This window comes from Drosophila serrata, unplaced genomic scaffold (genome assembly GCF_035046125.1).
Source record: "Drosophila serrata isolate PLE 108 unplaced genomic scaffold, ASM3504612v1 contig_272, whole genome shotgun sequence".
NCBI classification, from domain to species: domain Eukaryota; kingdom Metazoa; phylum Arthropoda; class Insecta; order Diptera; family Drosophilidae; genus Drosophila; species Drosophila serrata.
In genome coordinates, this window is record NW_028257170.1 from 12,144,840 (window position 1) to 12,164,870 (window position 20,031).

At 37.9% G+C, this 20,031-nt stretch overlaps 1 protein-coding gene and 1 long non-coding RNA gene across 3 annotated transcripts in view; one reads left to right on the top strand and one right to left on the bottom strand.

Moving 5' to 3' along the window:
* The first annotated feature begins 10,947 nt into the window (after positions 1 to 10,947).
* TfAP-2 (transcription factor AP-2) overlaps positions 10,948 to 20,031 on the top strand; it is a 29,678-nt gene continuing 20,594 nt past the window's right edge. The window contains exons 1-2 of one of the 2 annotated variants that reach the window (XM_086834573.1): positions 10,948 to 11,429; positions 11,512 to 11,559. In XM_086834573.1, the coding sequence (XP_086690699.1) occupies positions 11,521 to 11,559 (39 nt within the window). In that variant the 5' untranslated portion in view covers positions 10,948 to 11,429; positions 11,512 to 11,520. The remainder of the gene's footprint in view (positions 11,430 to 11,511; positions 11,560 to 20,031) is intronic. The other variant, XM_086834570.1, reaches the window with a different exon arrangement.
* LOC147643577 (uncharacterized) lies at positions 18,980 to 19,573 on the bottom strand. Its single transcript, XR_015271996.1, has 2 exons — positions 19,181 to 19,573; positions 18,980 to 19,126 (listed from the first exon to the last, which is right to left on the bottom strand). It is a non-coding gene; the product is annotated as an uncharacterized LOC147643577 (long non-coding RNA).

Genomic DNA, 20,031 nt, shown 5'->3' on the forward strand with positions numbered 1-20,031 from the left:
TTTTTATTACCGCAAGTGGCGGGGCCAAGCGAAGCCGTTGAGAATTGAGTATTACACGGTCGCTTAACCACAGACCACCCCGAAATTGACTTGAGTGCGATGCGTGCCGAGTGGTTGGAACACAAATTTGTAATTACAATTCCTGACGCTTTCAAATAGATGGTCTGCTAGTGAAACCCCCAACGTTTGGTAAAAAACAATTTTCATATTGGCCATCCAGAGTGGTAAGGGATACGTGACAATTTGTCGATACCCAAATTTCTCCATCAGGAAGAAGGAACGCCCTTGTGGCGTTAAAAAACGAATCGCCCGTGGCTTTCTTTTTTTCTGCCCACAAGTCAACCCAACATGTGGCAACCCATAATTTACGCCTAGGGATGTTATGATTTTGATTATATCACGGACGTTGGCGTCTTTCTCTTAATGAGACCAAAAATACATAATGTCATCACAATAAAATAGTGTACAACAAGATCTTTTTAAATATCGACTTGGATAATATATAAATACGTATGTACATGTATAATGAATGAAACAGAAAACAACTTTTTCATCAAAAGGCCTAAAAAGAAAGAATATTTTATTAATATAGAGAAATCTTAATTTTCTAAACTATAATCTAACTTATTATTAGGAGCACTGACTGCTGTAGCCTACCGCTCAACTGAGTATTTACAGATTATAATGTAAGGGAATTAAATATGATGGGCTTAAGGACTATATTTGTGCGTGAGATCATTAAAAATTCTGTTGTTGGATTTTGCTAGGAGCTGGATTGGGTTCTTGCAGGAGACGGATATGGTTTTGTGTTGGGAAAGTGCTACTTCTTGCCCACATCTTAGATTTTACATTAGTCATAGAATAATAGTTTTATAAATAAAATTAAAATTTGACTAAGAAGTTTGGCATTCGTAGCATTCGCTTTTTATTTTAACCAAAATATTAAAAACAAAATGTAAAACTTGGTAAAATATTATTGGAAAAAATAGAAATCATTTAATTCTCATCGCGTTTGTTTTTTTTGGCGAAAGTGTTTTCCACAGTAAGGAAGAAGATTTCGGTCAAAACGTAGATTATATTTATTCTTGATCAGTATCAATTTAATTTATAAGTTTAAACTCCAGTCAAGAAGTCAAAAAGGATCCTATAAAGTATATCTTGATCAAAAACAGAAAGAAATTATGCCTAAATCGAGCCAGTTAGTATGAATTATCTATTATGTATAAGTATTATAGGGTCATATAAGACTCCTTTAATGCGGCAATAAAACCTTTACCTTAAATTATAATGCAAGGGTGCAGGGGTATAAAAAGAAATCGTTTTATCCACTGACATGAGTACTCGGTTTTTTGTCGTCATAGAGTACTTTCTTGTTTTCCTCCAAATTGTAATAAGTCTTATTTCAGTGTCTCAAACACTTATTGTGTCGTCATCAAGATAATCCCAAATATTGTGACAGTAATATTGACATTAACTGTATTGTAAATTGTATTCTTTTTTGTGCGCCATAATCCGTCACCCCTTTTCGTTTAAATTTAAATTACCTATTTGCCAAACAAGGCGCACTGAAGGATAACAAAACACTTTTAAATGTAGCCCAGAAATTGTCAGATCAAAAAGCAGAATTGGAAAAGAGCCATCTGTCAAAATTCTCGTCAAACCACGCAATCTGTCACTCTTCGCATCGCTCTCGCGTTCGTTTAAAAATATGTGCCGACAAAAAATTGTGAACATGCCTGATACACATAATTATATATGTCCTAATAAGTGCTATGTGCATATCCCGGTGCTCTTGTCAAGTGTTGGCATACCAACTCAGCCAAGGCGGTCATTAAAATATACATTTTACGATGTTTAAATTAGCCACCCCCGCGGCGGAGAGAGAGGGTTGCGGATTGGCCTGCCACTTACAATTACTTAAATTGTTCATGTTAATGTGTTACCTTTGGCCCACATTATACACAAAACGACCGCACCAAGGGGTGTTGTCATTCGAGGCGGTTAATAGCTCTATTACACCCCCAATTAGTTTAAACAGATACATCTATAAATTAAACTTTTGAATCGGGGTTGCTTGAGTTTAAGCAAGGAAGGTAATCTTTTTTAGGCATTATTTGTTTGTTTCAAGTATCTGAAACAAAATTGTATATCGATAGTTAAAAGGTTTTTAATGAAGATTTTAAGGTAAGTCACGGGTTATACATATCTAGAGATTTAGAAAGTATACTTTCACCGGCTTTGTTGATAAGGCATGGATTAAAATGGAAATTCCAAGAAAGCTTAAAACTTCCCGATACAAAAAGAATATATCATTTTCAACACGTTAGAATATTTTCTAATGTCCATAACAATAAAGCTTTTCCAATGCACTTTTCGATGTATTCCCTATTTGATTTGTAAAAATAACTTTTTCAAATAATTTTGTCACATTTATTTCACATACCAAAACTGATTTGCAATTAAAAGCCGTGTATGGGGTAGAACCCCATTTTGTTTTCATATTTACGAACCCCTTCTGCCGAAACACTTCATTTTCGATATTGACGGTCGAACCTCCAAAGTCGGTATTTGTAAATTTAAAATTACGAATAGAGGAGATATTACCCATATACAAAGGTAATCAATGAGAACGGAAACGCATCTTACATAAGCATACATACATGCAGAATACATTCACCTATAATCCAGGAAGAATCGGATCCCTGAAAACCACCTCACTCTCATAGAGTGAGATGACATACCAATGAGGATTCAAGGAGTGCAGTTTGTATGAAAAAAAGCAAAAGTACATGATAATACGGCGGTAAGTAAACACTGGGAGTACTTGAACAAACATAAGTATACCCACGCAGATGCACTCATGGGCATTACATTCGCAGCAAGTTAGCAGCTGGCGCCAATTCACAGGCGTCGTGTCGAGTGATTAAGCAATCGCATTGATACTCGGCCCATCCATACTGATTCCAATTCACACAATCCCAATTGTGTTTCGGATTGACAGGTTCATAAACGGCATTGTTCGCGATGTTTGTATTTGAATTTCATGCCCGAATACAATTGCTCTTTTCCTGCCCACACATCCAGGAGCTCACAAAAGGCGGGCAAGAGGCTTATTTTCGGGTATATACGGCTGGTTTGCTTTGGTCATGGGAAAGCCAATTGCCGGCTAATTTCGGGTGCAGGGTGTGCGGTTCATTATCATCGAGATAATCCCATTAGAAAACGCTGTGGCAAGTGTAAGTTTAATAATAATAAATGGAATCCTCGAGGGAGGGATATGCATAAATACATGTGTGCTGTTTGCACATGACAAAATGTTCGTGAATAATAAACTTGACAGGTTTTTATTGACAATTGTTAGGGTTTATTAAAGTACAGTTCTCAAAATGCATATTTATCAGAGCGGTACTACATTACTTATAAAACTCTTTGCAAGAGTTACATAAATCCGAATATCTGTTAACCATAGATAAGTGAACTATTTTCAACATACAACTTTAAAGAAATTCAGTGTTGCTTATTATTGTTACATTAAATCAATCCTATTGCCGAGTAAATCAAATTGTTTGTATAAACTTGAATAAATTTGGGATTTTATATAGCGAATTGAATTGAATTGAATTGAAAGGAGCTTGGCGCAGTGAAAATATTGATTGAATACATAATAAATACAAAGTTCAAAGCCCAACCTTGCGGGCCAAAGGATCAAAACATGTTGAAGCAACCCTCGTCCTGTGATTCTCGAAAGTATAATTTAAACGTTATTTTCTCGTTGGTCCTTTGAAACAAATTAATATAAATATATTTATACAAGAGGATACATACATAAGTGAATGCGATTAGGCTAACGTTCTTTAAATTGGCAGATGTTTTCGAAAATACGTACTCGCAATAAATATAAATATGATGCTGTAATTTAAATACGAAAACGCCGAAAAATAATAACTTCCTAAATGCAAGGGCATAAATCTGTAAAATTTCCAATACCCATACAGAGTATTCCAAATCACTTTAACTGCTGGTAATCGGGGCATAATCTTCAAAAATTTGCATGCACTCTCCACGAAAGAAGGCATTTGAGATCCTTATCGTGCACATTATTCACGTCACGTCTGGAGTATTCGAAGCATAGTGGAAACTGCCCATCAATTTCCTTCCCTGGTGCCGCCCCCTTTTCCCCCCTCCTGGCATCGCTGAATATTAGAATGCACGGGGTCCTGCTACTAAATTACCTCGACGATTTGGCCGGCGATGACGGCATGTTGTGGGTGTTGCGTTGTGACCGACTTGCCGGCCGGCTTGTCCCCCGATTGTCCTGGCCCTGGCCCATCAGATCGTTGGGGCAATTATGGTTGGTTGGGAGCTCCGATATGTCGCAGCACGGACAAGCCTGCCGCCCAGCCAAAGCTCCTACGTTCATCGTTGCCCACTCCACGACTCGGGCTCATTTGGGGCGGCTGCAAGCCCCGTCTCTGGTCTCTGGTCCCTGGTCTCCGGTCTCCGGTGTTCTGTCTCTCCAGGTCGTACATGATCGCCCCGGGGCAGGCTGGGTCTTTGGCTTCAGTGCAGAAGATGGTACGCTGAACAGGCGTTGCGTCTGGCACGGGCTAGTGGCCATAATTCTCGGTACACGACTGCACAAAAGGGCTGCTGCAGCGGTATCAACATCACCAGCGGCATCAGCAGCCGGGGCAGGACCCGCCGATAGGATCGGCAAAAATCCCTGCCGCATACCAAGTTTGCTGCACTCTAATGTTGCTAAAATGGATTCACTTCTGGATTCGCTAATTTCACAAAATAACTTAGAAATATAAGTTACAACAAAAAAGCAGTCTAATGAGTCGCAACAGCATGAAAAGACGGTCAGATACCCCATAAACAAATGAAATACTCTATCTATTGCTATGGAATAAAATTCATAAATATTTTCTTATTCAATTTAGGTAATTAATGTCCTTTGACATTAAGTGTTTATGTTCTCTGTGATAACAATGAAAAGCAGATAGATTAAATGTGTGTAATTCTGCTTATATTCTGGGTCATATTAGTTGATTTTAAAACTTTACTCAATCCGTCAAGGTTTTAAATTTATATTTCTGTAAAATTTTCTTATGTTCATAAGTGTTCAAAATAAAATAAGTAAGAAAGCTAAAGTACATTGTGTTGGACTGCTCATTATTAAATCCTTTTCGTTAAATTTCTGACAGCACAACAAGGCCTGCACAAGTCTTTTCTGATCTGATTGGGAATTCAACAAATTTATCTAGGATATTGTCAGGCAAACAACACGACATACTTGATATTTAATACCCGTTTCGGTACCGAATATAAACAAGGTTAAATAATTCCTATTGAAAGCTTAAAGAGCTTCCCCAGTTTAAATGTACCAAATTAATGACACTTGTAAAAAAAATAAAAGAAATAAGTACCTTATGCAAATCATAAACCAAGGTATTACGAATTGGACGAAATTATAGATATTGCATTTAGATTCGAAACCATCTCCATTGCTTTTCAAATTCTTGCCTTGTGGACTCTGTAATATTCCAAATCGCATTGAACCGCCGAAGAACGATAATGAGCTGATCATCGACTGCTGTGATATGATAAGTACGACTTCTATCGCGGGACAGCGGGATTATTCATGGCAGAACTGCTGCGGCCATAACGACACAGGTCGTCAAAAGCTGGGCGGGAATGTGGATGAGGGGCAGGGCAGTGCAGAATCGGAGGCGATGCCGGCTCTAAAGCTCAAGCACTGAAGCGATTGTAGATTTTGTTACGAAGGTTAATATAAAGCGGAGAACAAGGAGAGCAACCCGTGTTAAAACTGAAAGAATGAAAGACATTCAGAGCGCAAGGGTGATGTTCGAACACCCTTTACCGGTCAAGTTGGTTATTTGTACTTAATCATAATTCTAAAATAATTTAATTTAATGTACTCTAAACATATTAAAATATCAAGGTTATGAATAGTGCAAGTCTAATACTCAATTTATTTATATAATATAATATCTTTTGAACTTTATAAGTCAACATTCCATCAAAGTAGAAGAAGTAAACTATTCACGGGTAAGATATGTTTTAAAGGGCATTTATTAAACCGCATACTTCGGCGATTGCAGGTAATACGAACTCAGTGCAAAAGTTATGAGCACAAAATGCAAAGTCAAGCAAGCAAAATCCTATAATTAAACAATTATAGCAACTCCCACTTTTGCTTGTGGTCATTCGCTGGCCCTGGACCTGGTCCCTTGCGCTATGTGCGCTACTCCTCCTCTTTGCGATCAGGATGGATTTCGTCCAGTGTAGCACGATGCAGGTAGTGGAGGATGAGGAGGAGGACATCGCCACGTCGGATGGAGGCAAGGGAGCGGTAGCAAGTACTTCCTTCTGTGCGAGGAATGCTGCGCAAGCCTAGCGACCCTCGGTCCTGGATTCTGGCCAGCGCCCCAAGCTCCACCTCCGTCTGGAAGTCTGGAAGCTGTCGGAGCTTCGATCTTTGGCATTGACATTTGTTAACTGAAGGCAGGGATAGCGGTGCCATAATTATAATGCTCCCAAATAAAGTCCAAAGATCCAAACGCTGAATAAAGTTTGTTGTCATAACCAGCTGAATTGCACTTAAAGAAAGGATTCATTGGAATGTAATAAATATATTTTTAATATATTTGCGGTGAATTGAAAATATTGTAGACAACTTAAAGAATTTTAAAGGACCTTTTGTTTACAAAATATGAAAGTCTGATTAGGAGGTAACATGTTTTTCTTGAAGTCTATAAGGGCCAAGGGTTGTTAAGTGTATGAAAATATGGAGCATTTTTTAATAATTATATTATTATATCATTAAAATTTACCTACGGACTTTGGCAGCGACCACTAATGCAAGTTTATGAACCTAACTGCTTGACTTTGGAAAGTCCGGCTAAATAGTCATTAATGATATGTAGATGACGGCTACACACACATTTCAGCTTAAACCTTGTATTTAGCTTCATATGCGAGCATAATCTTAAGGCAAGAAGAATCTGGACGCACACGATAAATTATTTGAGACGAGCCGATCTCACCCCCGAATCAGAATCCCAGAGTTCGTCTGGAAGTCTCGGAATCCGGGGAACTCTGGGGACCTCGAGCTGCTCCTGCATGGCTTCACTCGTTTGTCTTGCCGACCGTCAGCATAAGAAACCTCCAGTTCCAGTTCTCGACCAAGTCAAAGTCGCAGTCCCAGCCTCGATAATTAACACACAAGCGCGGGGCGTGATGAGCAACGGACCTCAGAACCAAACAAATTATTAAAAATGAATTAGTGGAAATATAAATATATGATTTCGAAATCCCATGGACCGCTGGAACGCACGTGCTCCTAGGCATCCACATTGGGCCCTGATGATGCCCCTGGCCACGTTGCCTGCAGGTTCCCAGCTCCGCTGCAATTGCATTTGGATGTTTTTTGAGCCATTGGTTTCTTTTTTTATAAATATATAAAAGCCATTAAATACTAATCTATTCTCGATTGCTCTTCTTCAGTCGGGCAACTAATGACGCGCGGTTAACATTTAGGCCACCGCCAGCCCCGTGCAAGGAGGCAGTGCCTCCTCTCTCTTAAGTATGATTAATTAATATTGCAGGTAAGCATGTACCTCCGCGTGCATAAGCCAGTACGAGCGGCTCTTGCTAACCGTATTATTATGCACATTAGGTAACCATGTTATTATTTTATTATCATTGTTATTTCGATTTCATACTCATTTAAATATTCATTAATAAAACGAAGCAGCTAAGAGTTTTATTAGATATCAAACAAGGTGCAATATTCATACATCATGCGTACTTCATTAGAGTTTTGGTTTAAAGTTTAAAGTTTAAACCAAGCCTAACTTCAACAAAGGGGTAATATTTATTGTATTATATAAATGGTCTCTTCTTTGCACAAAAAAAAAGAAACAAAAACAAAAATACATTAGGTACACTATGTTACTTTATATTGTATATTATATAAGTGGCACGTATATAAACAATACTGTACAGACTGCCTAAGGTGTTTAATTGTTGAATTATGCATTGCCAGCATTATTTACCTTAAAATGCATACATATGTGTTTTGATAATCAATGCGGCAGTTTTGCACAAAATTTAAATATATATTAAATAAATTAAATGGAAAACAAACTGAGATATTTATATAAAAAAGAAATTATTTACCTGTTGGACTGTGCATTCTACTGTCGCTTCAAGAAGATTTTTCGCATACATTTTTGTGATTTTGATTTATTCCGTATTTATTTAAGCTATTACATGTTATTTTTACATTGTTTCAAAAATATGTGGCTACTTATTAATTATTAATTGTAAAGATTGTTATTCTTGGCAATTGATAACATAAATAATTTGAATAATAATACATCAACTATGTAGTAACCATTAAAAAAGAAACAACAACGAATGAAAAATGATTGATTGATTTAAATTACTATAATGAAACTACAGTCTGGAGTTATTTTGGATTAAATCAAGCGGCTGAGTTTGCAAAACAGTTTTTGAAAAGCATAAACACAAAAAAAAAAAAAATAATTATTCGTGGTCCGTCGGACTTAGATCTTCTTCAAAATTTCGACTTATTATTTTTAGTTTTATTTTTTACATTTTAAAGAACACACTAACTTTCTAACATTAGTATTTTCCTGATTATTATTATTAGTAATAATTTTTTTTTTAATAATTATTTTTTTAACTTGTGACTTGAAGGCAAAAAGCTATGTACAAACCCCAAAAAGCTATGTACTTAAATTTAAATTTAATTTACTTAAAGCTTTCAATCGATAGGGTTAGTATTTAATTATATTATTCATTATATTACTTATATTTAAGATTAGATGCTGGTCTAAAGCCCCTTACGTAATTATGCGTAAGAAATAAATAGCTAGTTTTAGTATTAATATTAAATATCTAAATAAAGCCCAGAATTTGATATTAAAAATGATATTGCAGAATATAATATTCCGATTCCTACATCTCGGACTATATTAACAATATCTTATTTATATTTACTCGTTCCAAAATATTTAATCGGACGTTAGATATTAAATGATTTTAGAATTTGTAATGTTAAATACTTGGTATGTTTATGACAATTGGTAGAGAAAAAACATTACAGAAGGACTTTGGTAAAAATCATACAGAAAAGTTCAATATTTACTTAACTTTAAGAAAATCGCACTCTAGAATTTTTAGGGGGGGTTTGCTATTTGTGATGCTTTTTCGACGTCATTCTGTTTTGAAAACGGGAAGTTCGAAGAGAGCAGATAACTGATAAAGCGTTACACGGCAGAGATGCAAGGCACACCTCTCCGTCGCTTGAATGTATCTGTGAGGCACGAGTTAAGAGCACAACGGTAGCTTAAGAGAGCACAAACTGAGAGAGAGAGAGATGGCGCGAGGGCGGAGCAGGACGGAGGGCGAGATAAATAAAAAGCGGCACAGGGGTGAGTTAAAGATACATACCGCCTCGAACGCGCTGCCTGGGAACTCTGCCAGCATCCCCAACAGCGATATGTACTCGGGCAGCGGCAGCAGCAACAACAAAGCAGGCAGCAGGGGAAGGAGCAGCAGCTGAGTGTGTATTGGGGCTGTTGCCGGTGACACAGGGGATTGTAACTCCCCCTTTTGCGGGCCAACTCCCAAGCAAGGCTCTACAGTGAAAAAAAAAGTAATGGATCTAAAGTTTGGATAATAATCAAACGTAGAGATGTAAATTAATTTCAGAGGAGTCTTTATACATATATTGCGAAAGTTAAAGTAATTTCTGTGACTTATTTAAAACAAAAAGTAAACGAATAACACTGCAACTTCAAAGTCATTGTTATGATGTAGAGAATTACATAAAATATAAAATATTCTCTTATATTTATATTTATTATGTGATTTCTGAAGAAATGTTAACATACTAAAGGAAAGTAACATGGACAGATTTTATAATTAAATCATTATATAATAAAAAAAGAAATGATTATAAACATAAATAAATATTTACCCGTTAAAGATTTACATTTCACTAAGCTAGAAAGTATACAGAAATTTAAGGATACGTGAACCGGAGACTGATTTTAATAAATTCATAAGGCAATTGATACTAAATAATAATAATTAAATGTGTATCATTTCTAAGTATTTATGCATCTTAAATTTAATTTAATTGAAAATATTGATTTAGAATATTTAGTATTTAATAATTATAATTATATAATTTGTTTTTTTTGTCAAATGCTTTTATTTGATTAGTTATAAAGCATGTATAAATTATATGCTTTAAACCAAAGCTATTATTCGCTGCTTGAACCCATGTCCTTTTTTTTTTCGAGTGCAGTATATAGGCATATACACACACACACACATACACACATACACATAGTGCCTGGCGGCAATGGACAACGATATTCGGGGAGTGGGTGGGAGAAATATTAAATCCAGCAGTGTATTATGTACTCCCCGTACACCGTACACCACATAAATATTTATGTATCTGCATGCCACCACCCGAGTGTAGACACACATCCCTATGTACGGGCTATGTGTAATTATGCACTTATCACTCTACATGAGCCGTGTCCGTTGCCGACTTTGCAAAGTTCCATTTCCTCGGGAGATATTGTCCGCATATAGAAAAGTCCGCCCGAATCTCAGATGTGCGGTACGCATGTATACGCGTCCAGGGAGTCGCAGTGCGTATGTACAGGTACCTACTCCGTACATATGTCCATGTACAGAAGCCCGGGTGAATGTGGAGTGTGGGGGTGGAGACGCAGGAGTGTGGAGTGGAGGCAAAAGTTCCCCATGCAGTGTGTGTGTGCGTTGCGAAAGCTGCGCGCTATCTTGGGAGGATTTTGGGGGGAGGGGGAGGGGGAGGGGAGGAGAGATGGGGCACGGATCGGGTGGCACATGACCAACAGAAGCTGCATGCATACACCCCCGGGTAGAACAGTACATAGCCAACGGCTGGGTCTTCGGTCGCACGGAACTGAACTGAACTGAACGGAATGTAAGCTGGGCAGGGAAAATCCTTTGGCCGAAAACCACAAAGGAGATACGGAAGTTGGCTCAGACGACGACGACGACGCAGCTCCTCCAGTGCCGATCCGCTGCTGGAACCTCTGGCACAAGTGCGAGTGCAGGAAACCGGAGCGGAAATTCACTGGGCGGATGTCAAGTCCAAGTTCAGGCCGTGTTCCCTAACCGAGTTATCCTATAACTAAATAGCCGTGTTTTGCCATCCAGTTCCGGCGGCATCCGCACGTGATTCCCAAGTGCGAGTCCGATTTGGAGTAACTTCATCCCCCGCGCGTCGACACCGATTAACATAAATTTGCACTCATTGGCCAACTGCGAAAGCTGTCATCATTCTGGATTTTACAAACAACTTCCGACGGAAGGTCGGTCGGCCAACAGACACTGAGGCCACACTGGTGCCAAATTGGAAAATTACTTTAACCAACTTTTCGTCTATTTCCGTAGGAGTTGGATATGTCATTTCTGGCTACCTTGGACGCAAGTGCCTGGCAGGTATTTGTACTTAAATTTTCCAGTGCTCCTTACCGTATTTACATAATGCGATAAAAAGTGAATTTGGCGGGACAAGCTGTGTTTTTTAGATACCTTAATAACAAATAATTTATAACGTTCAGACATTTCCTGAATAAATTTTCCCAATGATCTATGTACTAACCGGATATTTCCCCAAAGTGATAAAATAATAAAGTGTAGCTTATTTGGTATATAGTGGTAGTGTCTATGTGACTTGAAGAAATATTGCTATACTATATTAAAGCATGCCAATTTTTTATACATTTATGAGATTGATTTTGGAGATTAAAAGTGATGGGCAGGTTATTCAGGGATTTAATAAATAAATGCTACTTCTATGATCTAAAATCTTTAGCCGAATGCTTAAATTTATATCAATCCGGACTTGTCTAAAAATGTAGAGCCCAAAAGACTATTGATTTGAAATATACAACTATATTATGATGATAATAATAACTTTTACCAAAATGTATAGAAATATCTAGTGGTCAGAAGGTGTAAATAAGGGTATATTCTTCAAACTTCAAACTTCCGTCTTGCTCATAGAAAAAGGGGATGAATTTGTTAATTTCGCTGCTTGGTAGGCCGAAATAATGTTATTACTTGAAATGTAACTTCATAGATCAGGCGGCAGACAATTCAATCATACATGCTAAATTTGACCATAAATACTCTGTAAAATCTAAAATTTTGATGACTTTCTCCTTAACAGCCACGTTACCATCAAGCCATCTTTCCAACCGCCGGTAAATGCATAATTCGCTTAACCTCAAAGTTGTAAAGCAGGAAGGCTTTAAAAAGAGAATGTCTTAAGCTTAACAATATCTGTCACATATTAGAGATAGTATAGTAATGAGGAAAATTGTATGTAAATTAAGGATACCCATATGTAGTCCTCATATTTACGCATCTAAAGTATAGTTTGACAGAGTTACTGAGCTACCACAAATGGACGTGCGAGCTTTACTAAGCCGGCCAACGGTCGGTCGCTTCTGATCTGATCCTGTTTGTTCGAATAGTCCTATTTACACTGCGACTTAGTCCCTGTCACCGGCAGTCCGCTCTTGATTTCGGCGTTCTTCTTGTTATTGCCAGCGGTGGCGGCTGCTCAACTGGCAGCGTTCTGTTTGCGCAGACCTGTCGGCCAAATGAACCGAATAATACATCAAACGCTCTTTAATGGGGGTGACAAATCCCCGGCAGTTGGCGGACCTGATTACTTTATGAGTGCGGTGGGTCGGTCTTGAATAAGCCGCTCGTCCTGGCTGCAAAAATTAATCAAGGCCCGGACTCTAACCGCCAAGCATGCAAATATGCTAAAGCAATTGTACTTTCCCATAACAATGACGGCAATGTCAGTGATAAACACGACACAGATTCTTTGGAAATTAAAAGTCTTGATATAAATTTATTGAGATTTTTAAATAAAGTTTGCTCTAGTACCTTAATCCGATGTATTGTTTAAAATGAGAGCAGAAGAAAACGTGACAAATATACGTTCATATCCCGCGGTTAGCTCACTTATCTTAAGAAAGCAATATAAAGGGTCATTATATGAATGAAGTGTGAAAGGAATACTTCAAATATAATAATCTATAATTAGAGTAAGAACTGAAGACTTGAATCAGAAAAGTAATTTAGCTTGCGAATTTTAAAGCATTAGAATCTTGATTCCTATCTCGGAGATAGTCAACTTAGAAAACTGAAGCTTGGTGAAAATTTAAAACAGATAATTCCAGAATTACATGATTCTTATGAAAGAATCGTGTTGTTAGCTTGATCCTAAAACATAAATATATATGTGTGTATCTGTAGTTTGTGTTATTTTTTAAATGCTCTACAAGATTTATTTAAAAATATCGTGAAACCTTACATTCTTTTGTACAATATTTCACCGTTCAATATCCATTTCTGTACTTTTCCCGTGACCAATAAGATTATGTTGATTCAGTGTTCGTTTTGAAAAGAGCGTATGCTTATCTTTGATTGTCGACCCTTTGGTTTGCATCTCGTGTTTTGGTGAAAATAAGGTCGGCATTCTCATGCTCAGCACCTCACGGCTCAATATCAGAATTTGTATAATCTTGCGGAAGTAATGGCATTACCAGGCGCAGACTTTGCCCACAGAGACTCTATTGTAGTTAAATGCCAATTATATGCATAAAGGGATTTTCGAGATAATTACGGAATAGCGGCCGCGACGTCCTTATCCACGTTATCCAATGTTCTGGGTAGGCTAATAATTCGATATGTTAATACTCTTCTTGTGGGCTTGTGGGCTAGGAATCGGCTTCGAGTTGCACGCTGCTTGCGAAAAAGGATCTTTGACGAGCAGCGAGCAAGTTCAAAATAAGGGCACGTGTCCATATTTATGCCATTTAATACATGAGGAAACTGTGTGTAGCACCATACAACACTTCGAGGCATATTATCCCATTTGCCCACAAAAATGCACCCCGCCATCCACTCAGATGCTAATGCACTTGAAAAAATGGGTATTTGGGAAATCAAATTGATTAGCTAGAAAGTGCAAATGAAAATAGAAATTAAATACATATATAGATAGAAAGTTGCTGCGCCTCAAGTTGCTTGCCTCACCAGCAAAGTCGATCTAGCCATAACTGATTATAGCTCGAAAGAATATATACGGATTATTTAATACAATATTCTTAATTCTGCCTGTCAAGTCCCTTAACTTTTAGTTCATAGTTAAAAATTAGTTAGAGCTCGAAAAAATGATTTTTACTTGCTTCAATTATCGACTAATAAGCCTAATTTTTTTTAAGTGCACCGGGGATAATCTCTCATGATTTCAGTACATGGGTCTGTTTAAGTGAGAAATTGGGACGGAGTGCGACGAGTACTTCGAGCTAAAAAGTGAAAAGCCAAGTAGTGCGAGTGGCAACGAGCGGCGCTGCGGCGACACGCATATGTTTTTTCTGGGGCCGTGTGGCCGTGTTTGTTGCTTCGCAGGATGCGCACACCTGAGTGCTCCGTAATGAAAATCCACAACCCCCGTGCTTCGCATCGAGAGTTGGGAGGCTCAAGTACCGGCGAGAGCTTGTCGGAAAATTATACAGCAAATACACTACAAACAAGCCGGATATACATTACGATGCCTGGCCACGTGACCTGAAAGCCGTCATTTTAATTAAGTTCATAAAAAAACAGAGCCACGGTCCGCGAGCGTCTTTTGTCAGCAAAAATTTCAATGTATCTGCCTTATTTGGTGTTCATAGATGTGAAATGGATACTATTAATGGGAGGTATCCAATGTATACTATGCATTACCGAACTTTCAATTTGTAGCCACCATAGTTCAATATACTTGGAGATTCGATTTCAGGTAGGCAGGGTTTCGTACTAACTACGTTTCTATCTCAAATTGGTAAAAAGTGATTCAGAACCATTCGTAAAATAATGGTTTAAATATGATCGATAGTTTTAGCTTTAAGAACGCATATTATGAGATAGGGAACTTTGATTTGATACGGTTCAATTAAGGCAAATTACACTCACAAATTGAAACGTATTTGTATAAACAGATTTCAATGCAATGTGTGCCGCTCCAAAGTCATTCGTACATACTATACTATACGTGACAGCGTCCTCGCAGCACTGTACTTATCACATGATTTATATTAATGGCGGCATATCATGTTTCACGCGTGCTCGGCGCTGGTTTTGACTGCAGAACAAATTTGTCAGTGGGGGTCGGCACGCGCTTCATTTTCGAATAAAGTCATCGGCAACGACAGGTCGGGCATTGGAGCAATGGAGCAATGGCAATGGCAAAACGTTAAAATATTCGAACTGGCCGGGACAGGCTTGGCACCTATTGAGAGCCCGGCCTTTCGCCATAAAACAAAGAAATATGGGCAAGAAGAGCCAGTTGTTTATGATGGAGATGAACAAAACGGCTATAAATCTTAATCCGCAAATGTCAGATGGGCTCACTGAAGTCTAGGGCTAAGGAGGTGGCTGTTTTTAAAGGACCTACGAGTGCAACCTTATAAGGAAGCCACGCATTGAAATTTCTGCAAGTAAAAGTTTGATTTTAAACACAAATTACTTGCAAATAAACAATTTTCTTTGTACTTAGGTGATTTAAAACATATACGTTTTTATTATATTTGTAGTTCTACTACTAATAAAGCAATGTTTGGAGTTTGAGTATTTGAAAGTCAAATACACTTGTCGGTAGGTTACTTTATTGTTGAATCTTTTAATGAATTTTCTACAAAATTAAAAATTTCCAACCAATTTATACGCTAAAGAAAAACTTGTACACGTATAGAAGAAACATTTTTAATTAAACTTAAATTGTTACAACGGTTTTGATAATAATAGAATTTATTTCTGTTTTAATAAACTCAATTTCTCCTCCAAAATTCTTTCCCAGCTTATACAATCTTAAAAAATTGTAAGTTTGTAAAGAAAACGTAAATCTTATATAATTATACGTTTAAAATGTACTTTAAATGTTTCTTAACAATTAAAGGAACATGTAGATCGAATTGAATATTTTTAAGCCGTCTGTTTTGATTTCGTAAATGTGTCTGTTTTGTAAAACTGTGTATTACCCTACAAGCATTGTTAGTTGTTTGTTGAAACTTAACACTTTGTTTCTCTAACATATTGACGAATTAAAATTTATAAGTTGAATATTAAAAAAAAAACATATTTTTCGTTTCGTTGTGATTTATATTTTTTATACGCAGACAAATCACCGAAAGGCAAATTATGTTAATTGTATGAGATTCCCGCTACTGTTGCTGAGCATCGCGGACGTGTCATTAGCAAACATGCCTAATTATTGTTTTGGTATTAGTTTAAAAACATGTTGAAATATTTCATATCAACACGTTTTTTGGAGCCAATGTACGTGCGTACATACCACCAGAATTTGAGATCTCCTTTTCTTTTCTTTTCGGCCAGCACATTGCCTTAAATAATAAGATAAATTGCCATCTTAACTGTCTCCTGTCATGAAGGCGCTGGTTAAAAGTGTTTCTTTTTAATGCAATCTTCGTCGTCTCTCAAAAAGACTACTTTACACTTGGCGAATCACTTAAGAGTGTGCGGAAAAATGAGGCAAATGCGAATCCCTAATTATAGCTCTGGGCGAGCGTCCAACTAGTTATTCTCACACGGGCCAAGAGGCTCACATGTGCCAGCGACACCTACAACCAGCTAACAGCCAACTACCAAACAGCCAACTGCCAACCAAACAGCCGCGGAGAAACGGATACCGTTCCGCGCCATCTCAGCCTCTACGCACTTTTCAGTTTTCCAGTATTTCAGTTTTCAGTCCATCTTGATTCAGAAACGCATCCGCGGGCACTAAAGATCGCAGCAGTTTAGGTGCGTATAAGTATGTACAGGTGGTACATCGGGCTACGCATACATATTTGCAGCACATATGCAAATGATGCACATATGCAAGGCTTGCAATGAGGTTTCCTTGTGAAACTTTCCTTTTTTTAAGGATTAAGACATATTGTTAAGAAATATAATGGAACAAGTACAAGTTTAGAACTACTTTAAATTTCTCTTTATCGCAAAATTATCATAGCTGCAGAACATGCAGTTGTTATGATAACTATAAGGTATAGTTTCTCCATCCGTTTAAACCTCTAGAATATATTGTTTATATTATCAGAAAAGCATTTAATTTGAAATATTATATACTGCTGTTACTTTATCCAATATTCATATTACAAATGCAGATAAGGCACACCAAAGATTTCACGTGCTATGAAATTGCGTCTCAAATACCAAAAACCTTTTCGTTTTGTTATAGCATAATTATAACGTTTTCGGTGCGTAAAAATGAGCGAAGAATCAACCCCAACTAATCATTATTAAGCGCTTTAATGATTTTATAGTCCAATTTATATTCCTTAACAACCACTTGCATTCGGCCAAATGCTTACATCTCTTATTTGGATGTTTGCTTTTAATTTTCGAGGTCTCGCAACCAGAATCAGGATCCGAATCCGAATCCGTCCGCAGTTATTTATCGTAAATTGGATGTGGCCGAGACTCAGAATGTCTACAGCGCTGATGGAGATGGAACTTGGGCCCTGCGATTCGCTTGATTTAATAGTGGCAATTTCGCTCGACTCCAACGCACTGATAATTTTCTCACATAGAAATCCGTTTTTATAAGCTAAAAAAAGGCGCCGCACGCAATTCGGCATTCATGTTTTATTGCCTAATTAACTGGCGCTGACCATTTCACGACCTCTTGTGCGTGACGCGTGAACGGAGTTACGGCCAAGGAATCACTTATGCCGAGGAGCAGGAGCTCCCCGATCCTTGGGACCGCGTTCCACATTTGTTAGCCACGTACGAGGATGGCATTATCACTAAATTATCAGAGCAGGCAGTGCGAAATAGTATTTTAATTATTTCTTGAGAGGGGTTGTTATATTGCTTATCCATGAAACAAATATCTTTCACTTCTTTCCAGTTTTATCATTAAATTGTATCTTGTAAATCTAATAATAGTTGATACCGCAGATACATAGGTACCTGCCTTTGGTAGTCATCGGATAGACGCGAAGATAAGCTTACAATTATCCTTTATACGTTTAGGTTTTACATATTTATTTCAACATAAAATATGTTTTCAGTTAAGAAAACCTAATTCTTATCTAAATAATTTTTGATTAATTGCAGTAATATTATTATTCTTTCATTTACGGTAACTTAAAGGAGTCCTATTTATTCTTGGAAAATCAGAAATTCGCTTTTCACTATTGAGGAAATTAAATAAACTGCTAGTGAAATTTTTAATAGTTATTTTACTACTGTTATTATTATCAAGTTTATTACTTTAAATCTTTAAAGATCTTTATTTAAGAGGTATTATCGAAAAACCAAAACTAAAGTTATCTCTTCATTTGTTTAATAAATATAATTGAGAAAGCAATAGTTCCTTTTGGCAAGATGCAAGATGTCTGCTATCTTAAAGATACTTTTACGCGAGTGAGTGTTTGCCAAAGTATGTGATGTTCGCATTTATATGTACGTAATCGCAATCTACGGTGGGTAAACACAGCTGCAAATATATTTCCTTTTGACCTCGAATTTAAATGGTCCGCCCTGGTCGCTGCGCTCTATCGGGTTGCTCGTCCGCCGAATTGCGAAAAAACAGAGCGGATTAAAGGTGCACATGAGCACAGCCGTAGGAAATATGCTGCAAACATCCGCCTGCTGCAACTGCATCTGAAAACACACACACTCACTCATGGCACACAGAAAACCTCTGCCGAAGCTGTGGCACACACTAAAAACAATCAATTGCAATTTGGACTTGAATTCAAAAGTCAAAGTATCGCCATACCGTTCGGTATCTGTAAAACTGAAACGGAATAAAGGCAAATAAGCAAGGTTTTGTATATATTACAAATTATTTATTATTTTGCATATTATATTCTTAAAGTTTAGATAATCTTATATACATAGCAACTGATGCTAAATTTAAAGTATATATTTTTATATCCTTAGCTCAAGTAAAACTCCTGTACAAATTTCCTTTCTGTAAGAGTTTTCAAAATATTGAGACTTGCAAAGGGATTTCCAATATGCTTACAATTTGTCTCAGTGCAGGCGAAAAAGGGGCAGCGGAACAGCAGCGGGACAGGAGCAGGAGCAGGAGCAGGAGCAGGAGGCAGAGCCGGATCAGGGAGCAGAGAGCTGAGCTGCGACGAGCGCGGCGCACTCGCTCATCTTCCCCGCGGCTATTGGCGTCGTGCAACATTGCAGGAGCCTTTTCCTGTGCCCTGTGTCTGTGCAAGAGACCTGGCGAATAAGCGAGCAGGCCTGGCCATGAGCCATGAGCCATGGCCATGTCGCTGATGATTCGTGTATCGCAGCCGCCGCCGCCGCAGCGTTTGGCTTCTCCCGAAATTTGAATCTGCCTGCATCTGAGGACTTAACGAATATGAACGAAAGGGCCCGCGGCCTTTTCAAAATATTACCACACTCGGGCCTGGCTACGTACTACGTACATGCGTTCGGGTTCGAGTTCGAGTTCGGGTGAATGCGGAAAATTATGGCGGAGTAGTTGCAGATACAAACACTCAATCACAAGGGCTCCATTTGCATACGCCGGCCCCTCCGCTGGTGCCTCTCTGGTGCCTTTTAAGAGGAGCCATGAGGCCTAAGCAGTCCTATTAACTATAACCCCTAGGATCCGAGACTGAGTCTGCTCGCCGTAGTCCCAAAGTAGATATTCGTTTCGCTCAGAGCGATTATTATTCCATTTAAATAGTTTTGCGCTCGTACCACTGTTAATTAGAGCCTTTTCCAGGACAACTAACTTTTTAGTGGCTTCTATCAGGGTACTCTAGTAAACGAACTGATTTTATGGTCAATCTTGGGGTAATTTTTTGTGTGTTTGGTTTGTGAGTCTTTAAGTTTCAATAAATAAGGGTCTTCGGG